The 25,456-nt window shown below is 45.2% G+C and overlaps 1 protein-coding gene across 5 annotated transcripts in view; it reads left to right on the top strand.

The window, feature by feature from the left end:
- BAHCC1 (BAH domain and coiled-coil containing 1) overlaps positions 1 to 25,456 on the top strand; it is a 130,001-nt gene that overhangs the window by 78,454 nt on the left and 26,091 nt on the right. For 4 of the 5 annotated variants that reach the window (XM_087710166.1, XM_087710165.1, XM_087710163.1 and 1 more), the window contains 12 exons: positions 559 to 738; positions 4,548 to 4,670; positions 5,082 to 6,764; positions 8,201 to 8,306; positions 9,382 to 9,590; positions 11,258 to 11,416; positions 11,557 to 11,768; positions 13,472 to 13,787; positions 15,520 to 16,203; positions 21,193 to 21,392; positions 23,734 to 23,870; positions 24,431 to 24,556. In XM_087710166.1, coding sequence (XP_087566292.1) covers positions 559 to 738; positions 4,548 to 4,670; positions 5,082 to 6,764; positions 8,201 to 8,306; positions 9,382 to 9,590; positions 11,258 to 11,416; positions 11,557 to 11,768; positions 13,472 to 13,787; positions 15,520 to 16,203; positions 21,193 to 21,392; positions 23,734 to 23,870; positions 24,431 to 24,556 — 4,135 coding nt within the window. The remainder of the gene's footprint in view (positions 1 to 558; positions 739 to 4,547; positions 4,671 to 5,081; positions 6,765 to 8,200; positions 8,307 to 9,381; positions 9,591 to 11,257; positions 11,417 to 11,556; positions 11,769 to 13,471; positions 13,788 to 15,519; positions 16,204 to 21,192; positions 21,393 to 23,733; positions 23,871 to 24,430; positions 24,557 to 25,456) is intronic. The other variant, XM_087710167.1, reaches the window with a different exon arrangement.

Below are 25,456 nucleotides of genomic sequence, written 5' to 3'. Positions count from 1 at the left end.
AAACGCCTGGTGTTGAGTTGAAGTGTGATTGCTGACAAGGTTGCAGGCGGGTATTCCAATGGATTCTTTGCTTCTTGCTCACATTTTAGTCTCGGTGTACATGTGTACAATTGCTTGTTTTCTGATAAGTATGTATGATGTACAGACAGCTATTGGTAGAAAACAACACACCTATCCTTTGCTTTAACGATGTAGCATACTTGGAAGATTTAGCCAGCTTGAGACTCCAAGAGGTCTTCGGTGGGCACTAACATTAATGCCAACTCTTTCCCCAAAGCCAACAGCAACTGGATAACATTGTGCTGCCAGATTGAGTGGCAAACTGTTTATGCTTCTAGAGACTCTGTGTCAGGGCATGTGGGAGGGCTATGCTTCTGCTGAGCGTATTTCCCCCCCCCCTCTCCTGCAAACCCAGTGCCTGAAACAAACAGAGTTTTTGATCAATTGAAATCAGCTACTTCTCAGCAAAAGTATCGAGCGTGCACAATTATGGGGAGGTTGCTGAGCATCATCTGTCCATCTGTACCCTGACACGGTCTTTCCTTCTTTGTGCACCAGCAGGAAGTGGGTTGATGGGAAACTCACCTGCCTCATCCTTTATGGGCAGCTTCCTAAGCAGCAGTTTGGGCTCAGCAGCACCTCCGCATCCTACGGGACCGACATCATCCCCATCTGAACCTGCCTTCCATGGCCCCCACTCCGGCACCTCTCAGATTTGGTTCTCACATTCACATGAAGGTAAGGAGAGTTGGTGGAGGCACTTGGGTGCGGCGGCATAGTTTCTAAATAAGGATATTTCTTAGAAATGTCCTTTAATAGGCAGATGGGTAGAGTATGGAAGTGCGAGATCTTCAGATGCCTGATATTGCAGATATATCCACGTCACTGGCACAGTCTAAAAATTGTCAAATCCACTATTTCCCCCCCAATATTCTGTACAGGTAGAATAATAGAAGACATATAGCCCCGATCTGCAGTGGCAGAGGAGATCTCATTAATTTGCCCATACAAGTATAGTTCCCCATTGTTCTACAGTTTTCTTAGAAAAAAAGGACTGTGCAGACAGGAGAATTCAGGTGTAAGAATTCTCAGTTGCTTGGCGTTCTGGCTGTTGTTAGATAGCAAGAAGAAGATACAATGGGATGCAGGAAGGCTGTGGATTGAAGTAGAAATAAAAGTGATTTGACAAATGAGCACCCTGAGGCATTTTGATATGGTAGATGGGTAGGAGACCCTCTGATTTTTGGAGTCCCTTTTTTCCATCCCCAGCCCCCCTGACCACGTCACGCAGGAAACAGCTCCATTTAACTTCACACAGCCTAGAGTTAGAGCTGTTTTTTTTCCTGATTTATGCTGGTTAGCACACTGCAGAGAGGGGAGGGGGTCGGTTGGCAAGGGAATCCAGGGAATTACCTGCAGTTTCTCCTTTTCTGTTTTGGCTTGAGGGACCCTGAAAGTATTTCAGAAAAGTTCTCTCTTCTCTTTCCTGTTTCTTAGAGGACCCTTGGGCCAAGTGTTTGGACTTGGAGAATGAATGTGCAGCAGGTCTGGTCTATGCAATAGATAGATGGATGCCTTGTCCCCCAGTCCCCATGCTGTTGCTAGCCCTCACTCCCCCCCTCCCCTTGGACCTTCCTGTGGTTGTTCTGGGCCTGAACTCCCTTTCCACAGTTCAGCCAATGTTCTTCAGGCTGTCTCCAAATGCAGTTACACTGTCACATCACTCGCTGCCTTTCAGTGGAACTTACAAAGTTCTCTCCGTATGCTTTAGCCTCAATCCTAAGATCGCCTGCCTCGCTCCCTCCCCACTCTTATCCTTTGGGCTCCCAAGCCACTGCTCTTCCTAATCGCCCCAATCCCACTCCAATCCCCCCCCAACGGTCCCACCTTTCCCGCTGTGCTGAGCTGGTGGCCACAAACTACTTTTAGTTTCTTTAATGCACTTGTGCTTTCTCTCCCCTGCAGCGGCGGCCTCTTGTCGTGCCCTTCCCCCAGCGTTTTTTCCTTCTTGCAAGATGCAGAAAGTTAAAGTGTGAGCGGCAAGGTGCTGCTGGCACCGTGCCCTGGCAGCCAGCCCGACTGCTAGCTTGAACGGCTGCCAGCTAGCTTCCGGCATGTCGGGTCTGTTGGGGGCGGGGTGCAGGCAATGCTGTCTGCGTGATGCTGACGGGCAGCCGGTCTAACTGGGGTGCAGCAGCAGAGCTGCTAGCTATGGGGAGCAGCCTGCTTGTTGGGGAGATCAGTCTGGCAGGCCAGGGGCAGGGAAGGCTGCCTTCCATCCTGCTGTGAAGGAACCATTGAAAAAGAGGATTCCACAGGATAGTTTGGGAAGAACTTCTAGGAGGGAAGGAAGGAAGGAAGGACATAACATACTTGGCTTGATGTTACTATCCTCATGGCCATTGTTTGGCCTTTAGCCTGGGAAGCTCTGAGTCATGATGGGGGCGGGGGGGGGAGCTGTTCCTCTGGGTTCAGCTACAGGATAATAGCTCTGAGAGGATGAGGATCTTGCTCACTTTCTGATTGCTCATCCATGCAATTCACCTTTTTTGTGTTGAGGATGTAGGTGAATGTACACGCCTATGCGAGCTTGCACACCTGGGTACACTTGGTACAGGCTTCATTTTTTTGTACACGCTTCATACTATGAGAAAGATGAGGCGATGTCTTTTTAATATAGTTCAATGTCTTTAAAAAGTAATACTAATAGTGTGGTATTCTCCAAAGGAATGAAATAAACAAACAAGCAAGCAAGCAAGCAAGCAACAGTTTTCTTGGGGAATTGAATATTAGTAATATTTCTGTTAATATTTTACTAATCTCAGTCAACTTTTTTTTTGTTGTTGTTTTTTTAAGCCAATCCTGTCATTTGGTATCTTTTTAAAATATTCAGCAAAAGAGGTAATTTCATTTTTTGAACTGATATAACAGCAACCCTTTCCCTATTCTTTTGTTTGCAGGGGTTGTTGTTGTATTCTTGTTCCTTTTTAAAACGAGCCTTGCTGTGCGGATTTTTGCTCTACCAGGCAAATCAGTAATTCCCCTCCTTTTTCAAACTGGAGGGATGAAGCTGACTTGCCCCTTTTGCTGACTACCTGAACTTGCTCAGGATGTCTCTGGAACGGCTGAGCGGTCTCAGTCCCTTTACACACAATACACATAACACTGGAGTGACACTTCACTAGTGCAGTTGCAGCTCGCTGCCATCTTGATTTTTGTCCCCCTCCCCCTCCACCCTGGACAGCCCTGATGAAAAGCCTCTTTTTGAGACTACAGTGGGCAATTTTAGTAATAGCCCTTAGCATTAGCAATAGCGCTTAGATTTATATACAGCTTTTCAGTGCTTTACAGCACTCTGTAAGCGGTTTACAGATCCAGCATATTGCGTCCCCTCTCCCTCTTACAATCTGGGTCCTCATTTTACCGACCTCAGAAGGATGGAAGGCTGAGTCAACCTTGAGCCAGCCAGAATCGAACTGCTGAACTGCAGATATCTGGCAGTCAGCAGAAGCAGCTTGCAGTACTGCATTCTGACCACTGGGCCACTACAGCTCTGTATAATACCTATCTTAGTGGGGGGGGGGTAAGCTTTTCCTTTTATTTCTACAAATAAAAACTTTACTGACATTTGATTTAAAACCTAGAACTAGATTGTAGGAAGCCAAGAAGATGGACTATAGTAAGGGAAGTGGTGTCAGTGGTTTTGTGGATTTAATGTGTTTTCTGCTAGAGTGCCCAGGCATGGAATAAGATTATATGAGCCAGATTCTTTTCACTTAATACTTTAAGCAAAGAGCTACATTTCCGGGATATGTCATGAACCCAGAGCAGCAGTTGCAACGGCTAGATTAGGATCTTCGGTCCTTTTATCACCCCTTGTTCTTTGCTTGTGATGCTCTTCGCCCTCATCTGCATACCCTTGCTAATAAGGCTGTTCTCACTTCAATCCTTCTTCCCGACGCATTAAAAGGTTATTTCAGAATGTGATGTTTTCAAGAACAGCAAACTGATGCGAATATATGCCTAAGCATAATGTTAGTTTGTCTGCAGAGTTTTAGTCACCTGGGCGCGGAATTGTGATACATTTAGGCATAATAGCCCCAGCCTCGTTAGCCTACGTTATTTCCCTTCATAATTTTCTACGGACTCCTGGCACTGGGTTTTATAAAGAAGCCAGAGATCAATATCCATCAAGAGTTTCTTATGATCAGGAGAATAGTGTGTTTTGCTCCCTCCGTGTGTAGCTGTTGTTCCAGGCGTCCTTCTTTTGCCAGATGTGTTTTGTGAGATTCTTCTGCTAAACTAGCACCAGAGAGTTTTCTGGTTCAGTACCAACCCTTTTAGCTGTGGTCCATCCCATAGCCGGCTACTGCCTAGCAGTGATTAATATAGCCCAAGTAATAATCTGACAAAAGACTTTGAATTTGCCCCAGCAATCCTCTTTCAACCTATGCATAGAGACAGATCAAACTAAGGCCCAGTAACTTGGCTTTGTGACTGTTGTGTTGTGACATGGGCCTGTCATTCCTCAATGCCTCTTGTTTTAGCTCCAGGTTACCCGAGGTTCTCTGGGAGCTTAGCATCCACTTTTCTTCCCATGAGCCACTTGGATCACCATGGAAACAACAATGTCCTGTATGGCCAGCATCGTTTTTATGAAAGCCAGAAAGGCAAGTATTGGGTTTGACTATGTGGTATGTCTGACTCTGCCTCAAGGGACAGGGGAAGCATGGTGTAATTGTTATCTTACCAAGGACACAGATTTAGTGGGCAGTTGCAAAGGGAAGGTAGAGGAAAGGAGGAAAATGGACTTTTCTGGGACTGAAGTGTATCTGATAGCCAGCTTCAACTCCACTAAGTCTTGCAGGTGGGCACCAGGCATTTAGCTAGGTCGGCTGCTGCTTTGTAAGCGTGCCTCTGCAAACCAGGGAGCTTTTATTTCCAGCATTCCTCAGTGCCACAAGGCATGGGCACTTAGAACTGCTAGGCTATTCTTAGGAGTGTGATTGTTGCACATTGTGATCTAGGCCACATTGTTGTCGGTGGCAGTCTTTTCTTAATCTCTTCCCTTCTTTCTGTAGATAATTTCTACCTGCGGAACCTTCCAGCTCAACCTACACTGCTTTCAACCAATCACAATTTCCCCAGCATTGCCCGGGCAGCCCCTGGACATCCGATTGGCTCCTGCAGCCGGGACCGGGAAGCTGGACATGGGCAGAAGTGCCACAAAGACTATGAGCGCTGTGCAGTGTCGAAGGAGAAAGGCACCAAGGGTGAGAGCAAGGAGCGAGCAGCTGAAGAGGAGGCCAAGGAGCGGCACAAGCTGGTGATGCCCATGACACCAGAAATCAACTGCAAGGAAGGGACTCTCCAGCGGGGTTCTTGTGACAACCGGCCCAAATACTTGCCCTCATGCCTGCTGAGCTCCAAGGTACTGAATGGTGACTCGGGCAAAGCCGTCCTCCCCAGTTGTGGCGGAGGCCTTCTACCACGCCATGCTGTTGCCCAGAGCCGTTGTGCCAAGGACCTTGGCCACCATGAGCCGCCTCAGTCCTACAGCGAGTGCCTGGAGCGAAGACAAATGTTGCACCACTCGGTCTCCTACACTGTCCCATCCAGTCTGCCCACTGGGCCCCCTGCCCTGAGCACGACAACGGGCAGCTTCCCCTGCCTGCAGCTTCATTCCAGCCCAGATGGAATGTGTCCCCTGCAGGACAAGGCCAGCCGGGAGCTACGGATTAGTGGAGCCACTTTTGTGCCTTCGGTAGGCCACCTGACTGACAAGAGCCGCTCCTTTCAGGTCCCTTCGGAGCCCTGCGAGGGCAAAGAGCGCCCCCACGAGATGGGCCCGGAGCACCCGGCCACCTATGGGCACCATCATTTCTCTCACTTCAAAGCTGAGGGCAAAGTGGAGCGGAGGCTGGACTGGCCCCAAAATACCAACGCCCGCCTGAAAGGGCTGGAGTACCTGAATAGCACTGGTCCTGACAGCCATTTTGGCAGCTTGCCCCACCAACCTAAGGGCGGGCATTTTGAGATGATACCACCTCAAGACTGCACCCGGCCTAACTCCCAAGAGACGCTGTGCAAACTCAGCCAGTCCTGCTGCACTTTAGACAAGGCCCCTAAGGAGCCGCCAGTTTCCAGCACCCAGAAAGTGGCTCGCATCCGCCACCAGCAGCATTTGCAGACTGAAATGGAGCAGGCAGGCGCTCACGCAGAATCCAAGCGCAAATCCATGGAGCTCGGCTCTCTGGGCTACAGTGGGCCCCACTTGCCACCGTGGCCAGTCCAGAGCCAGGGCCCTCCTTTGTCCATGGCAGAGGAGAGAAAAGGCTCTTACTTGGACCCGTTTAGCAGCAGCCTCCAGCAGGCTGCCCTCATGACCCAGGGCTCTGTGCTCACACAGGAAATGCAGACCCCTCCTGACGAAGTGTCAGCCATGAAAAACCTGCTCAAATACAGCAACCAAGCACTTATTGTGGGCCAGAAGGCTCCTTATGTGGGGCTGGGCAGCCTCAAGGGCAGCTGTGCCCATCAGGATGGGGGCAAACATTTGGGGACCAAAGGACAGCAGGATCTGGAGCGCTCAGACTGTGCCCGCAGCAGAGACCATGACCTCAGCCATGGGGATGGGGAGGTGCGTCAGCCTCCAGTGGGCATTGCTGTGGCTGTGGCTCGTCAAAAGGACACCTTAAGTCGGCCAGAGCCAGCCTATGGATCTAGTTCCAGTCGGCAGAGCCGGACTGCCATGGGCCTCAAAGGTAACAAACATTAGAGAATAAAATAATAGGCAGTTGATGTTTTACAAACTATGTGATTTGTGGGGCGGGGAGGGGGCATAAGCACATAAATTGTGCTTCCTCTCATAATTCTATCACTGCTCTCTGCTACAGGAGATACAAGCATTGGCCTAAGCGTAAGTACCATTAGTGCTCTGTGGTTTGTATGATTAAAGAGGGATCCTCTCTTCTGCCTTGTACATTAAAGGGCCGGGGTGGGTGGGGGTGTTAGCCTTGGGAGATTGGGAAGTGGGGAATAGGAGACTTATCAGGGAGGGAGACTAGGCAGTGGTGTGGCCCATTTGATTCAAGAAGCCCCTTTTGTATGAACATACAAAACAGGCTTCAGCCTGAAGCCAAATATTAAATAGATTCAGCTCCTCATTCATGGCCTTCCACTTTGGAAATCAAAACCTCCAGCACTTGAATTTAGCTAAAGACTTTTAAGGAAGTTAGGTCCTGGACTATATCTTCATCTAGATCCATGATGGCGAACCTATGGCACGCGTGCCCAAAGTGGCACGCGGAGCCATGTTGCCTGGCACGCCCGGTGTCTCCCATTCCTCTTCCAGGTTTCTGGTATGCATGTGCGTGACATTTTTTCATTTCTGTAAGCCGCCCGGAGTCCTCCGGGGTTGGGCGGCCTATAAATTCAATAAATGAAATGAAAATGAAATGAAAATCAGCTGGCTTTTGTGTGTGTGGCAGTGCCGGAAACTGGAAAAGCTGATCTTACGTCTTTTCAGCGTGAACATGCACGCCAGCCAGCTGATCGCACACGGATGCGTCCCAGTAACCGGAAGACTAGCTGGCCAGTGCGCATGTGCGCGCTGGAAACTGGGAGTTCATTTTCCAGAACGTGCCTGCCACCTGGGCAGCTCCTCTTCTGGATTGCAACCCCAACGAGTGTGCACACACTCCATTTTTGGCACTCGGTGCCGAAAAGGTTCACCATTACTGCTCTAGATGGAAATCCCATCTAGATGCAGAATGGACAGGAGTGTGAAAGGGGACTATTTTCAAGTCCATCTTTTTCCTCTTTTCCTGGGTTTTGTTGGCAGCTCTTCTAGGTAAACCAGACCAGGAGGACTAGAACTACGTTTATTGAGACAGGTTGTAATAATAGAATTGCAAGAGTTGATGGTGCTGTGCGTCTTATACATCAGTGAATCTAGAGTAGTGTCTGCCGGAGCCACTTCTGGATATTATTTTTTTTTTCTTAGAGCTCAAAACATGTTTTATCCCCTTTGATTGGGTAACTGTTCTCACATATATCCACCAATGTGATCGTCTTGAGTCTCTTGACTCTACACTTGTTTGTGTCACCGGGAATATGGGAGAACCTCCACTCCCGTCCCTGGACATTAATATCGGCAGCTGATATATTACTCCTTGCTCTCCCACTCTGTTTTCCACAGCTGGCACAGCGAGGCCTATGCATGTCATCGATCTAGATGCCGAGGAAGAACGGAATCGGCTGTGTGAGGAGCGTTTGGGGCTTGCGGGCAGAGACCTCCTGCTTCAGTAAGGGCCTTCTTAGCCCAACTACCGGAGAAGGGAAGGGGGATTAAACACTGTCTTGGTAGTGGTTAGTAATGATTTGTAATTAGACAGGGCATGGTGGTGCTAAGCTTACTTGCAACCCAGAAAAAAAATGCTGTGACTGACGTCTTTCAATTCCTTATGAGAGCCAGTTTGTTGCTGCTGTTTTTTGTCATTGTTGTTATTTTGCAATCCAAGCCATTTCCCAAGGTTAAGATTATAAGATAACGTATACATTACTGGATGATGGTCTATGCCAGGGGTGTCAAACTGAGGGCCCACAAGCTGGATGCGTCATGCACCACGCCAACCCCAGCTCCATGAAGGGGGAAAAATGTTGTGATACGTCACGTGACTGCAACATAATGCTGTGAGTTTGACACCTGTGGTCTATACCAGGGTTTGGCAACCATAAACACTCAAAGAACCACAAAGGTCCTAACCGGAAGCCCCCCCCATTCAATTCTGGAGCTGATCGGAAGTCCGGTTTCCCCACCATAGAGGCTCCTTCTAGCATGGCGTCAAGGTGGCGCAGTGGTTAGAGTGCAGTACTGCAGCCACTTCAGCTGACTGCTAGCTGCAGTTCGGCGGTTCAAATCTCGCCGGCTCACGGTTGACTCAGCCTTCCATCCTTCTGAGGTGGGTAAAATGAGGACCCAGACTGTGGGGGCAATATGCTGACTCTATAAACTGCTTAAAGAGGGCTGAAAGCCCTATGAAGCGGTATATAAGTCTAACTGCTATTGCTATTGCTATTTTCCTATACCTATCCTAACCGAAAGCCCTATCAATTGTGGAGCTGACTAGAAAACCTGCCCCTTGCCATAGAGTCTTTTCCTGGAGCGCCTTGCTCCCCCCCCCCCCACTCCCAAACCAGAAGCTCCTCTGGTGCTGACTGATGACAGGGAGCCACAGCAGAGGGACGAAAGAGCCACATGCAGCTCCAGGGCCACAAGTTGCTGACCCCTGGTCTGTACTGTAATTCCTTGGCCAGGACAAGGGATCTCTTTATCCCAGCGGACCTGCATTTCTTTTATCTGTACTTCTAATTTGTCAGGGATAACAAAGATCTTGTGGAATTTGCCCGAATCCACCCATCAAGCAGTTGCCCTGGAGACCTCACCCCTCATCTGATGATTGCAGGCGGTTCCTCATTGCAGTCCAGCCAACTGGGAGGAGATCCAGCAGCCCATACCCATCCTGCTCATGCACATTGGTTGCCTCGGACACGCAGCCCTTCGCTTTGGATGGGTGGACACTCCTATGGTCAGTCAAGTAAACAGTCTGTATCTAAAACAGAAATTTTATCTGGATTTCATGGCTTCATGGATTTGCTCTTTTATTTCTAAACCTATCAGGGAAACACGCCTGAGCTACCACTTTCAATCCAGCCTCCCACAGAATTCAGTCCAAAAAAAAAAAAAGTCTTGGTACCTCTTTTTGCTTCAAAAACCTATCTTATTGTATCCCATCCTCTACATTCTCCAACCTTCTTCCATTACTTCTTTCTGCAGAGATGAACAAATCCTTCAGGTGGCCAGGAAATGACATTTTGTAGTGGGCAGAATTGCACAGAGCAAGTGTTACACATGGGGAGGGATGGAATTTTTTTGAATATTTTCCAATTTTATGAGGGTAGGAGGTATTTTTATTGTTATATCTATCTTAGATCTTACACTAAATTTCCATGTGTCTTGTGATGAGAAAATCCATGCCACTGATTTTGACCAATCACACATCCAAAATTTAATGAAGTGTTCAAACCATTTTATTTTTCTTATGTATACTAAGAGCATTTGTACCAAAGACAAATTCCCTGTGTGTCCAATCACACTTGGCCAATAAAGAATTCTATTCTATTCTATTCCATTCCATTCTAATTCAGAAGAAGCCTTGAGTCTGCCATTTCCCTATGATCTGCTCGAATAGGTGCGGATAAGAGATCTAAACTGACCTGAACTTATAAACATAGGTACTCTTGGGGCCAAGGGCTAGTGGAGTCAAGGGCAACTTTGCTATTCCAACTGATGAATTGCACTATTCCACATATTACAGGAAGCTTACATGGAAATTAATTTGCAATAATGTTTGGATCATACTATATCCAATCCTGTCAGTCTTCAGCAAGAAACTGAATAGACATAAATGATTTCCTATATAGACTTGTATAACATACAGAGAAACTTCAAAATGAGCCTCTGGATTCTTGTATTCATTTCTGTCCATTGATTTACTCAGGGTGGTAAAATGGTTGAGGGGTTAAATTAGGAGTGCGGAGACTCTGATTCTAGTTCACTCTCAGCTTTGGAAGCTTATTGGGTGTCTTAATAGCCTTCATTTCTTCACTGCACAACCTCACAGGGTAGATAATTGTGAAGAAAAATAGGAGAAAAGATTGCTATATATGCACATCTTGAGGGAAAAGAAAGGAAGGAAGAGAAAGAAAGAAAGAAAGAAAGAAGAAAGAAAGAAAGAAAGAAAGAAAGAAAGAAAGAAAGAAAGAAAGAGACACAATCTCCTGCCACAATCTCCATTAACAGCATGGGAGAGACAGGTGGAAGTAGCAACACTATTCACAATTTTTAATGTAGACAATACCACCACCATTTATTGCTTGGTACTTTTTTCCTAGTTTTTTTCCTATTTCAAAGCAATTAACATCCTTGTCAAAATGCAAAACAACAAAAATAGTTAAAAATACATATGGAAACTGATTCTAAAATCTGTGAACCATGTGTTATCTATGTTGTTCCATGGGATGAATCCACACCCAACCTATGACAGATGAAAAGTTAAATTGAGAATTGTGAAGGAGCAAAAAGACAACGAAGTATCCCTGTAAAACTCCTTTCCCTGGAGAAGATGAGGTTGCTGTGCAAATGGGTGAAATACACTGGGCTTTATCTCGCATCATGTTTTCCTTCCTATTCCAGGCATCGGGCACCCTGCTTTGCATCAGAACCTGCCACCTGGTTTCCCCCCTTCTATGCCCAGTGCCATGCAACCCGTCTTCCCTCTATCACAGGAGCCACCTGCTCAGCTAGTTATCCTGCCCTCTGAGCCTCCAGCCCATGGAGCCCCGCACACCCTAGGTAAGTGGAAGCCAGGGAGAATTAGTAGTGGCATATTCCCTGGGTTGTAGTAATTAAAGGTCCTTCTCCTGTAAGAAAAGAGGCAATGGGTGTGGTTCCTGGCTTTGTCTACTCTGATTACCTCTCCTGTTTCTCTGCAGCTGAGGTGATGGATCAGGCATCTATCTGGCCATCCATGTATCCTAGCCGGGGCCCTGGTTCTCACCTGCAGCACACAGGACAACTCCCAGTCTACTCCCGCACTCAGTTCCTGCGTCAGCAAGAACTCTATGCCTTGCAACAACAACAGCAACAGCAGCAGCAACAGCGTGCAGCACAGGCATTGGAAGTACAGCGGCACACTCACAGCCAGGTAGGCATGCAAAAAAGATGGCATTACGGAGGTCACTCTCTTGGTAACTCACTGGAAAGTTGGAAAAAAATCCCCCCCAAAATGTTTATGAGCAACTGAATAGAAATAGTAGTAGCACTTAGATTTATATACCGCTTCACAGTGCTTTAGAGCCCTCTCTAAGCGGTTTACAGAGCCAGCCTATTGCCTCCAACAATCTGGGTCTTCATTTTACTCACTTTGGAAGGATGGAAGGCTGAGTCAACCTTGAGCCTGATGGGATTCAATCTGCCAAATTTCAGGCAGCTGGCAGTCAGCAGAAGTAGCCTGCAGTACTGCACTTTAACCACTGTGCCACCATGGCACAGATATATAATCCGGGTGTAGGAATTAAGACTGACAATCCTACCTTAAAATGTCCAAAACCTGTATTTTTCCCAGGACATTGGGAGCTAAGGAGTTGAGAGCCCATTTAAAGACATTGTGGATGTTGATACAGTTGTGCTGCCCCAACTGTAATACATTTTGGATTGTATTGATATTTGCATTGCTGATTTTTGTTGTTTTGCTGCCTGGAGCTATTAATAATAAATAGGCAAATTATGATCAAATCTTATTCTTTGTAAAATAATCCAGATATCATAAAGCTCCTTTAATATAGATCGTTCCAGGCTGTCCTGATCACTGGATGACGCAGACACACATAAATTTATTTCAGGAAGGTGATTGTTTAAAGTAATTTAGCCACTTACAAAACACCCATGTGCAAGAGAAGATGAATACAAAGAGAAATTATGTTCTAACCAATTGATGGAAAAATCCATCTAAACGCCAAACAACAGTGCTTGGGCAGATCCTGAATGAGAAAGTAATATCCTGAGTTCATCTCAAGGGAAGTGAAAGCAGCTAGAGATCTATACTAATCTTCCTGTTGCTTCTAGTTGTGAGATTGCAATTAATGATGGAATCCAACATCACACGGGGAAGAACAACTTGCTCCCTGATTCCAAAGTCTCTCTTTCATGGCCTTGTGTGCAAATTATTTTTGCCATGTTGTGTTGACCTTTGGATCCAATTTTATGTTTGGTTCATTCAGTTTCCAAAAAGATATCCTAGAAAAATTACGGGGGTATGTTAATTAGAGAGCTGGTTAATTAAAATTGCCAGGTTCAGAGAACAGGGCTCCTTCTCTCCATGTAGGTTGTTTGAGTAGCAGCAATTTAAACATTTTGGAGGAGGAAGTTCCCTACTTAATTGAATTTTGCATAATTTTTGGTTGCACAACCTGAATGTTTTTAAGGCAGAATTCTACCTACTTTCTACATAAGCCCAGTCTCAGTTCCTGCATGCACAGTCCAAGACAGAAGAGTAGAAAACATAAGCCAGCCATCCCCAAGAATGTATCTGATTCCCTGTTGAGCTTGTTGAAATTGTTCTTCCTGTTTTTGCTCTGGAGGGATACAATCTCCAAAAGACCACCGAGTCAGCCTAAGCATAGGATTGCACATTGGCTGTGCTACCAGCTGTGGTGTTGTGTAAGGGTACACAGCAACATGCTCCATGAGTTAATCTTTAATTTATACGTTGTTGGAACCACACGGAAGTCTAAGACATGCACACTAATAGTACCGACTATTGAGCTTATTGCTGCCTGTGTCATTATTTATGTAGAATTGATGTACTTATTGACTATCCATCTCTCTCTTCCCTCACCTACTTAATAGCGGAAGCCCGAAGAGCCCCCACCAGAGCTGGAGTTGCCGGGTCCTGAAAAGCCACTCAAACCATCTCACAAAGCAGTTGCCTTAAATGCTCCCCCGAAGGGCCTGTCCCCGGCAGCTGCCTGCTCAGTCAAGCTCTCGTCATGCTGCCATCCACCCAAATGCCCTGGTCCCTGCACTTTACCTGTCTGCCCTGCTGTGGTGCCACGCTCCCCTGCTGTAAGTCCAGTGCCCTCCCAGAATTCTACGGGTCCTGAAGCTGTGGATAAGCAGCCTGAAGGGCAGCCAGCCCAGGACTATCCTAAATCACTGGAACCAGGTAAAGATTCTGAGAACTGAAATGAGAAATGGCCTCTCTTTTGTTGGCTTTGCTGTCTGTTGGGTTATTTTAGCCTGGGCTATTGTCTGCTGAGTGGTTTAGCTCTTTGTATGTTTTTTTTTTCTACATTGGTATGTCTCTCAAAGTCCATCGGATTTGGGTGGCCAATAAATTAATAATAATAATGGATGAAGCATGTAACAGTGATACCCATTGTCATTGGGGCACTTGGTACCATGTCCAAGAATTTTACAAAACAGATAAAGAATTTGCAGCTTCCTGCAATAACACAAGCGGAACTGCAAAAAACTGTGCTACCTGGAACATCGCACATCTTAAGAAGATACTTGGTTGATACCTAGGATGCTGGCAGCAACCTGTATCAACCAGTAGCACCAGCCAATGGTATTTGCGATGCATTTTTGAATGTTCAGTTGACTGAGTTTCATGTTTAATGAATAAAGTATATAATAATAATAATAACAACAACAACAACAACATTTGGAGCACCACTGGCACATCATTGGCATTGACAAACTCGTCAGCAGTCAATTGCAAAAGGCGACTCTTCTTGGAATAGCTTACATCCTGAAGCAATACTTTGGGTATTATTAAATGACAACATCCACCTGTTCTGGGTACAATTGACAGATGAACACAAATGCTCAATCCAGTCTAAACCTTTGGATGACTGTGCAACCAACAACAAGTACAAGGCCACACTGCTTGGATCTGCACATATACTATGCCAATACATTATGACATCCTAGGTTCCTAGGGAGACGTTGATGCATATGAGGACCAACACCATCTAAAGAACTGGCAGCTGTGTGATTTCATGTTGCTCTGTATATAATGATAATAAAAAGGGTCTAGCAAACACTTGGTATGTTCTTTTAATCCAAAAGATTAAATTCAGTTAAGAGCACACTGAAGAAAGCACACTTGCTAGGAAGGATTCTGGAAAGTACAAGGGATGGCTCACTGATCAATAATTTTTTATAGCACTGTCTTGTTTCAGGTGGTTAAAATAGGACAAATACAAACTCTTGTGGTTATAGAGATGCTTGACAAACATAGCAAAAACAGGAAGCTTTTTGGGGTTGGACAACAATGTTAAAAGTTTTCGAACCTGGAGATGGAACCTTTCAAAAGTAGTTGGAATCAAAGTACACCTCACCTACTAACAATTACTAGCAAAGGAACAAGGATTTTTATACATGGAAGATTGCTCTTCCATGTAGCTTTCCTGCTACTGTGGGGTATAAGGAAGCAGCCGTGTGTTTAAATTCCCCCTTAGCTGATCATGAGCAGCAGCAAGTGGGGATGACTGAGATGGAGTATGGATACACTAGCTGCCTATGTTGTATGTATTGTAAGCTCAGAAATCAGAGGGACTTGTGTAGTATTTCCATTGTCTACAATCAGTATCTCAGCATCTTTTTGTTCCTGGTGTTGGATTTTCCTTCCTCAAATGGAGTCTCCCTCAGTCTTAGCATTTCATTTCACTTTAAAAAAAAACAATTCTGTAGAATATATCATGTGAATTTGAGTGATTTAGCACAAATAGAATGTTTTCATTCAGTCTGTGAAGAAAAATGAATATTGTCAAGTGGTATTGCTCATTGTGGCCCCTGTATTTGAGACTATTCATATTTGCTATGGATTTGGAGAGGTAGTACTTTTATTACCTCTGCCATGCTTTACTCTGGGACTCTTCTTCTCTTTGTAGATCTCCCTCCTGGTTATACCTACCCTGTGGCTGGTCTGGGCTATGCATCACCATTTCCCCGGGACCCAGCTGATCCTGACACTATGCAAACTGTTTCTACAGCAGCTGAGCCTGAACAGTCACGCACCTTTCCACCAGAGCAGGAGCCACGCTGCAAGGCAGAAGCTAGCCCACCCAGTGGGACTGGGGACTCTGAAGTGGAACCCACCCATGTTCACCCTCCACATCTCCTTGTCCATCCCCAGAGACCAAGCTCCACTGAAATGATTAAGGAGACCCCAAGTTGCTCCCTGCTGGTCAGGGATAGCTCAGATGACTTGGATTCTACCCAAAAAGAACATCAGGAGGAGCCGAGCTCAGATGCTGCCACACCAGGACCTTCCCCTGAAGTGATAACTACGGAAGAGAGTCCTGTTGCAGCATTGGAAGTTGACTGTCAGGAAGCCGAGAGTAATGCTGTCTTACCCGATGATCCATCAACACAGACTGATGTACAGGTAGCACCATATGGCCTGGATGCCCTTATTGCTGCCAGCATCAACTTGGGTGAACTCCCAGACCTGGAATCCCCATCTTCTGCAGCTTCCCTTCCTTTGCCCTCTCCGTCCAGCTCAGGGATTCCTGGCATTGCCCTGCTCAGTGAGCTGGCTGAACTGGAACACTGTCAGCGGCACTGTGATTCAGGTAAGGAAACAACAGATCATCCTGTCCCAATTCCTTCCCTCCACCTCAGAGCATGGAGGTGGGGAAAAAAAATCAGCATTCGCTTCTTTTTTGGCACCTATTTTTATTGGTATCTGAAAATTGCTGCTTCTTCAGCTCATGAGGGTAATAGGCAAAGGCAGAGCCAAATATCAAATGTCAGCAACGGAATGAGAAGCTCCCTTTTCTCATACTCTAATCCTGCCTCCTGACTAGCCAGCAGGGAATTGATGAAGGAATACTGTATGAAGGCATGGCAATGAACTGGAAGCTGAACATTTGTTCATGATGTGAGGATTGCCTAGGGACCAGGACTAGGAAGTTCTAGAATCTTTTCCCAGACCTTGGAAAAAAAGATGTCCATGCTTGTCCTCTTGGGATGTATAATAGATGCTTTTGCACACATTCTAGGACCTATTCCCCAATTTCCTCCTATTAGCTTTTCAGTGTTTCGTGGAACAGCTGCTAATCAAATGCCAGATTCCCAAGCATGATGTCAAGTTCTCCCTTCCCATCAGGTGTCATTCAAATAGTCCCATCCGAAGTTGTGCAGTAGGAGGGGGATCCCAAAGGACACATAGTCATTTTTGAAAAATAATAATTTGATTAAATATTATAATTGAAAAAGCAAACCAATACAAACAAAACATAAAAAGTAAAAAAGAATAAAAAAGTAGAAAAGAAATAAAAATATTAATAAAAATATAGTAAAGAAAATAGATAAAATGATTTTCCTCTTCATCACAAATATAAACAATTTTAGTGATTTATTATCTCTTAAAATACAGCAAACAATCTCTTCTTCCCATATGTCATCACTTTTCTACAAATAAATAATTTAAGGCCTTGTTCAATCCTGATCATATATATGATATCTATTTTAACTTTGATCAGGTGAACCAACTTTATATTCCTCCCTGTTACTTTTATCAATCCCTTCAAACAATGTCTTATGATTTAATTTATTTTCATTTTTTCTTTATCCATTCTCATAAAATCTTTCAAAACTTTAACAGGTCTCTTTCATAAATACAATATAGTAAAGAATCCAGGTTACTCTTCTGGTTTATTATTTGTATATCCCTTTGAATTATTAAGACACTAGTCAATTCTATCTGTATATCTAGTGTAGCATTTTTCCCCCATATCCTTTCTGCAGCATGGCATTTCAAAATCCACTTTCAAATCAGTCCCGGTCTTGCCAGTTCAACATGTTCTCATGGATCTATAATAGCAGACATTCCAAGGAATAATTTCTGAGTCCATTGTTCAAAAATATCCTTAAATATGTCCAATATTAAATATTTTGCTGCATTCTCTATTAGTAAGTCACATTTGCTATTCTCCTTTAATTGTAATAAAGTAATAGTAAATAGTTCCTTCTGATTCCCTCTAGTATTGAACCTTATCATATTTTTTAATAATTAAAAATAACAGCATTTTCCCACAGGAAAGATTCTTATAAATAATTTCAAAATCTTATTTCAAATGTGGACCCTTAGTTCATTGGTAACTTTCCAAAATCAACACACTAGTCATCTGTTTGATGTTTAATCAAAAATATATTTTTAAATCCTTACATTTATATTAAGGATGGAAGGAAACCCGCCCTGTGATAGGTGTGTGTGTGTGTGTGTGTGTGTGTGTGTGTGTGTGTGTGTGTGTGTGTGTGTAGACATCAGGCTTGGAAAACCTTATGTCCATATAAGCTACATTATAGTTGTCAATGTGGTTGAAATCAAGTCCCTGCTTGATTCACAATTTAACCACAAAAACTTTAGTACCTGTAGTCTACTCATAAAAAGCAAGTGTCTGGAGTCCATGTGGGCAATCTCACTATCATTCCTTTCTCCAGAGAGACTTTGTCAGCCGGAGTTTTGCTATTTGGCCTCCAGTCTCTGTTGCAATGCTTATCTGTCCTAATCATGACCAGGTCCCAGATTGGTTAGGAGATAAAGTGAACTATACAGACATGAGCTAAGCTATTCCTCTTCAGTGCCTTCTGCTTCCTTCCTCAGATGAACTGTATTCTTCCTTAGAATCGTGCATGCTGATACACTATTATCCCACTCTGACTTTTGAACACAGCTGGGTTTACTAGAGCCGAGGTGCTGCAGTGGTTAGAGTGCAGTACTGCAGGCTACTTCTGCTGACTGCTGGATGCCTGCAATTTGGCAATTCAAATCTCACCGGCTCAAGGTTGACTGACTCAGCCTTCCATCCTTCCGAGGTGGGCAAAATGAGGAACCAAATTGTTGGGGGCAATAGGCTGACTCTGTAAACCGCTTAGAGAGGGCTGTCAAAGCACTGTGAAGCGGTATATAAGTCTGATTGCTATTGCTACAAGCGACCCAGGCCTGTCACGCCCCATGCCACAGGCACCACCATCTTGTTTTTGGCTTCTGCGCATATGCAGAAGGATTTTTTAGTACTGTGCATGTGCGCATAGTGTGCATCAAGTGTGCAGGAAGCGCCTCCCTGAGCCAACTGGCAGTAGCAGCAGCTGGACCCCATCCCTGAGACATACTATGTTACAGCAGTACAGACTCTTTGAAATGCGTACAACTTTGAAAGTCTCACAAATCAATAGAGGGAGTGCGCACCTTTCAAAATGTTCACCAGCCAGGATAGAAGTGTCCATCAGGCTACTTAAGCCTAGCACTAGGGAATATATTAAATTCCCACTCAGAGGCTGAATTTGGAGGATTGCCCAACAACCAGAATGAAATCAGGGCAGGTATTAGAATTGTTGCACTTGCTTGGGCCTTGCTGATGATCAATATGCCTCTTAATTTTGAAAGCTTAGAAAGCAAGAGCTTTGGACTTCATTACCGCATGCTGCATGTAGAAAGCAATAGGGTTTGGGGTGAGGGACGGGGGACTTTCCCTGTTGGATTGTGAATTGCAAATTAATTTGGTATTGGGGCTTGCTTATTATAAGCATCATAGACTGGCCTATTATTACTATGAGGCCTTGCATGCTTGGAAAGCTGGGGAACAGCGTATTTGGTCTGTTACCAGATTTATTTTGATGTCTCCTGTTTTCAGAACGTCTTGGTTCTCGAGAAGTATCTCACATTCCCTCCTTATGAATAATAATGGCCTTCGCTAAAGCTAATAATAATCACAACCATCCAATATCATTTGAGTAGTGAAAGTCCTTCTTTTTTGTCCCTACACCTCTCTGCTGCTGTTTCAAGCCTCCCACTTCCTGCCTCCCCAGTGGCGAGGTTTACACCAACCCACATATGCAGATGGTTATCGTCCCCTGTGGCTAAGCGACGTCTGTGCTTTTCATCTGCACACCAACGGTTATTGCTCACACACCAAAACCGTTCTTGCCCACAGTGGAACGGAAACCGCATACAAGGGCTCCCCTATGTGCCTTCTCATACGTGTGCACAGGCACTTTCACAAGCAGATGCACTTGTATACAAAGAGCAACAGCCCATGAGCAAGAGAGAGAGAGGTGTATGAATGCATGAGTTTTTAAAGAGGTACACCCACACATGCATACTGCAGGTTTCTTTTTTAAAAAATATGTCCATGGTTACCCTTTTTCCACGTGTGTGTGTGTGTGTGTGTGTCCATGTGTGTGTGTGTGTCCCCTTCCCGAATTTCTGAGACTATTTCCAATAGGTCTCTTTTCGCTTAAATTCTGACAATGATAGCTTCGGTTTGCTGCCCCAGATGGGCTTCTCAGGCCTCTTGCTTGGGCAGGTGACAACTTTTCCTCTGTGTGAAAGGACTTTTGATGTCCTCTGCAAAGAAATATGAACAGGGATTTGGTGGTTTTAAGCTATGATCTGGGAAGAGCTTTCTGCTTTTCTAAATGACCATAAGCTTGCAAGCCAACTTTTTCTACCTCATGGCTTTATTTCAGCCCTTCGTAACAGATGGGAAGGAGAAGCAGTGTGGTGTGTCAGGGAAGAGGAAAAACAGGGTCTTTTCAAGACATGGGCTACATTGTGAGATGCTACCAAATATGCATAGAAGCAGGGGTGGGCTGCTACAGGTTCGCCCGGGTTCAGGAGAACCTGTAGTTAACATTATGGCCAGTTCGGAGAACCTCCAAATCCCACCTCTGGCTGGCCATGCCCACCCCTCCACTCCCTTCCCTGAAGTCTTCTCGCAGCTCATTTTGGATGCAAAGTAAGTGCAGGGTCCGTGCCGAGGCTCAGGAAGGGGGAAAACAGGTCTCCCGGAAGGGCCTCCCAGAAGGGCCTCCGGAGGGCTTACGGAGTCCTGGGGGAGGCAGTTTTTGCCCTCCCAGAGGCTTGAGGAAAGCCTATGGAACCTGGGGAGGGCAAGCACACACACACCAACCATGGTGCAGGAGACTGCCTAGGCCGCACCCACCATGGCCACGCCCACCCAGCAACTGGGCAGAGAATCCATTGCTGAAATTTTTGAAGCCCACCCCTGCATAGAAGCCCAGGACACTTCATCCAGTCACTAGGGTGGCATATGTATTCAGAGGTATGTTACAAGATGAAGTATTTATCATGCAGTTGAAATATTTGCAGTGCCCTCTTTACTACGGGGCCTTTCTGTTTGCAACCCTCCTCAGTTTCCCCTCTGCTATTTCTGCCTTTTTCCTTCCTACAAATGAAGGCGAATATATGTGTCCCAGGATAATGTTGCAGCATCCAATCGGGGTCAGTCACCGGGACCAGAGGTTTTGTATTTTGAGCTTTCGTACTTGTGCTGGAGCCCATCTTTGGGCTCTGCTAAGATCTGCTAAGCAGCAAAAGGAGCTATAACTAACTAACTAACTGTGTGATAGATAGAGGAAGCAGGCAGGAGCATGCCAAGAAGGCAAATTTAGTCTGGAAGCTCTGAATGTGACGGCTCCTTTGATGTGACAAGATTGAGAACCCTAGGTGGGAAATGTAAGCTCATAACTTATTAATTACCTATTCTGTGAATGAGAATTGATCGTCTCCGATTGTATCTTTTTGCTTTTCACAGTGCTGGATGAAGACTTGGCAGCCTTCAATTTGCAAAGTCTAGCCACCCTTGCTGCTGCCTGGGCCCTTGTGGAAGCCACTGGCTTCGAGAGCAGCCCACCTGACCTCCTCAGCCTGGCAGATGCCGCACCGTGTGTGAATCTGCGCCCTCGCATGCGAGTCTCACGACGGAAATACATCTGGACCCCTAAAGCCAAGCCTGTAAGTTTCTTGTGTTCAAAATGAATGACAGAGCTGATGGACTGAAAGATTACCTGCTAGCATTCCATTTTTGTAGCCTGACATAGTTTTGGGGTGTGTTTCTGGGCCACATGGTCTGTGCTGCCACAGACAACAAAACTATCTACCTATCATTTGAAGAAGGATCTCAACTTTCCCAGGTAATAATGGAGAATTCTGTGGTAAATTGTTTGTGTTTGAGGGCTAATCTTTTGTCCCTTAAGACTCATTTTTGGGAGGGGTAGCATGAGTGAAACTTTCATTATGATGTCACAGTGCAGATCCCTCCCCTTTTATGCATGCATTATAGTCACCTGCGAGAGGTGGAGCTTGTGTGACACTGCAATGCATGTTTAATCATTCTAACAAAAATGTGGCTTGCTCTGGATGCCTCTACATCAGATAACAGAATGACTGCTGTACAGACAACAGAAGACTGCTGTACAGGTAGTCTTCAATTTACAACAGTTCATTTAGTGACTGTTCAAAGTTACAAGGGCACTGAGTGAACTGACTTATGACCGTTTTTCAAACTTACGGCCATTGCAGCATCCCTGTGGTTACCTGATCAAAATTCAGATGCTTGGCAAACTGGCATGTACTTATGATGGTTTCAGTGCCCCGTGGATGTTATGTGATCACTTTTTGCGACCTTCTAATAAGCAGAGTCAATGGGGAAGCCAGATTCACTTAACAACCATGTTACTAATTTAACAACTGCAGTGATTTACTTAACAACTGTGGCAAGCAAGGTAAAAAAAGGGTGGGGAACTCACTTAACAAATATCTCAAATAACAGTAGAAATTTTGGGCTCAACTGTGGTCGTAAGTCAAAGACTACATGTATTCCACAAGCAAAACTGTGTAGAAGATTTTGAAACATTGGAGTGCATTTTATATTCCCGTTTTTGTTTATTTGTTTGTTTGATTAGGGGACAATTATTAAGGCTTGCCTTAATCAACTTCGCAGGATAGCTTTTGCTGTATCAGCCTCTCCAATTTTAATAATCATATTTAGAGGGAAGGTTGGCTGAGTAGACTGTACGGAGGCTAAAATATTAGGCTTCTGGTTCTGATTCTGATACAGAATCATATAGTCCTTGAGTTACGATAATAATTGAGCTCTGAATTATGGTCATAAATTGTTGCCGTTGTAACTTGAGGCATCATGTGAATGGACCTGACTTTTTGATATTTTTTGCAGTGGTCGTCATGCAAGCACTGCAATTGTTAAGTAAACGTTGCAGTTATTAACCAAATCAGTTTCCCCTGATGGGAAGTTTTTTTTTTCCAGAAACCAGAAGCATACACTAGAAATAGTTTTAAAATGTCGGAAAAAAAATGGTGCAGACCAGTGTTGGGTTCTCGGCGGTATAGCCCGATACAGGCGTACCGGTGGCAGCTGGGAGCAGCGGCTACTGTACCGGAACGGTGTTTCGGTGGGCCCGCCCGCCCACCCGCGATCTTTACCTCTTTTTGAGGGAAACGGGCCAATTGCGCACACACGAAATAGCGTACGGCACCTGCACAACCTCACTGAGCAGCTAGGGACTCTCAGGGGGATCGCGTGGATGTCCGGCCCCATCGCAGCATACCGGTTGTGACAGGATCTGGAACCCACGACTGGTGCAGACTGTCATAAAACTAAGTCAATTGCCAAATGCCCAAAACGTGATTGTGGGTGGTGGAGTGATTGTCTCATCCTAACTTTGAAAACAGGTCATAAGTAGCTTTTGATGGCCCATCATAAAGCGACCAGGTTATAAATCGAAGACCCCCTGCAGTCTGAGAATTGAATACAGTTCAGCAGTATTGTGTGGACTTAAGGTGCTTCATCTGTTTGAGTTTCTAAATGGCAAGAATGTCCATTAAGAGAATGGGAAATCTCTAAAAGATCTCTATATGTTCAGTGTGTGCAGCAAGGAGTTAAATCATTATCAAAGTTAATCAACTATAGGAAGAAAAAGTGGAAGAAGACATTTCAATCGGAAGCATTCTTCTTGTTACAATTTTGGCTTGAATTCCAGAAATCCCCTCAAATTAATTTGTCTTAATTACATTTCTAAGCAGTTGAAGATGTTGGGTGGCCAAAATGGCTCCCACTTGAACATGAGTGGAAGATCCCAAGAATAGTCCCTTAAAGGTCATCCTGCAAGTACATAAGAAGAACCAAATGGCCTTCTAAATCTGTTCAGTTCAAGAGTGCAAATAATTCTCAGGGCATATAAACTACCAGGAGTAAAAGCATGAATCAAACGTGTTATGCCCCCTGTCCCTCTTGCTTTCCTCTGTGGCTAATATAGCCTTTTCTCTCTCCCCAAAGGTTTGCCCTCTGAAAGCAGCTATTGAGAATTTGGACACACAGGAAGTGGAGATGCGCATGCGCCTAGCAGAACTGCAGCGACGTTACAAGGAGAAACAGCGGGAATTGGCCAAACTGCAAAGGCGGCATGATCATGAGTGAGTGTCTTGGTTTCTTCAGTTTTCACTACAGGTTTCTAGGGATAAGCACCTGACCCACTCGCCAGGTGGGTAAAGCAAAACAGCACCAGGAATAACGCCAGTGGTAAGGGGGTGAAATAGCTTTGAATCTACCGGTTGATCTGTTTACCGTAACATCTGAAGGCCAAATGATCCCCTTAGTCAAAGGCCTTCCCTGTCCTCTAAACTACCATGTTTTCCCCAAAATAAGACAGGATCTTATTTTCTTTTGACCCCGAAATAAGCACTTGGCCTTATTTTAGGGGGAGGTCTTATTATTTTTGAGGTGCAGGAGGCGGCGAGCCGGGTCACCTCATGGCTGCTGCTGCTGCAATATTTTCAGGGAGGGCTTATTTTCTGGGGAGGGCTTAGTTTAGCGCTTGCGCTCAAAAGCCTGATTGGGCTTATTATCCGGGGAGGTCTTGTTTTGGGGAAAACAGGGTAGACTGGTGCCCACATCCAAAGAGACCCTTAGTATATGGGAGCAGGGCCATTTCTGCCCTTTTGTTCTGACTTTAATATGGTTATTACCTGTATAGGCGAGAGGAGAGTTCCCGGAGTCCAGCTCGACGGGGACCAGGGCGACCTAGGAAACGCAAGCACTCCAGCACACTCAGTTCATTGCGACAGGGTTCGATGGGCAAGAGTGACAGCAGGAAGGTCAAGTGAGTGATCTAGCATGACTTATGGCACTTGGGGTGGGGGAAAGCACTCTAAATGTGTACAGCATTGCCTGTCTGTTTGAAAGCTTGAGGGACCCAGTGGAGGCTCTTAAGAAGGGTCTGTCCTTGTGGCTGTTCTAATGAATGGAAGTGCTCCTGTGTGCGTTTCTGCAAGGATAGATCTACAAATGGGACTATCAGGCCATTAGCAGGATGGGAGGAAGGTGGAACCTTTCCCTGCAGCAAATGCTGTCCTCATCATTGCCTCCCCCCCCCTTCATTCTAATACCATGGGATTCCTCCCCCCCCCCCAAAAAAAATATCTGGAATTATTATCTGGAAAGAGGGGCATCAATGATAAGGGACCATGATAGGAAAGGTTTTAACTACCTGTCTCTCTCCTTCATTTTCCTTTTAGAAATTTCCTCTCCATCCACTTTACAGGTGTTGTGCTCTCTCTATATAGGCTGGATGGTATGAATGACACAAAGTGTTAAGTCTGTTTGCATTTGTGTACGTCTGTCACTGGGGATCCGTAATTAGATTTTGTGCAAAGGGAAATTTCACATATTGAAGCCCTTCTCTCCTTTCTTTCTTTCTTTCTTTCTTTCTTTCTTTCTTTCTTTCTTTCTTTCTTTCTTTCTTTCTTTCTTTCTCTTTCTTTCTTTCTCTCTCTCTCTCTCTCTCTCTCTCTCTCCTTCCTTCCTTCTCTCTTTCTTTCTCAGCCTTTTTTTAAACATCAAACAGCTATGTAGTGTCAGTGTTCCCTTATACTGCTTTCTTGTATTTGTACACTATAAAAAGCGGACTTTTCCTCCCAGATCTCTCTGTTTGTAGCGTAATAATTACAGACCATACTGGGAAGAGGCATGAGAAAAAGCAGTGGTGATGTTCAGTGAATAT

This window comes from Thamnophis sirtalis, unplaced genomic scaffold (assembly GCF_051295495.1).
Source record: "Thamnophis sirtalis isolate CommonGarterSnake01/CBP01778 unplaced genomic scaffold, rThaSir2_p1.2 scaffold_3, whole genome shotgun sequence".
NCBI lineage: Eukaryota > Metazoa > Chordata > Lepidosauria > Squamata > Natricidae > Thamnophis > Thamnophis sirtalis.
This window is presented reverse-complemented; position numbering and strand designations above follow the sequence as displayed.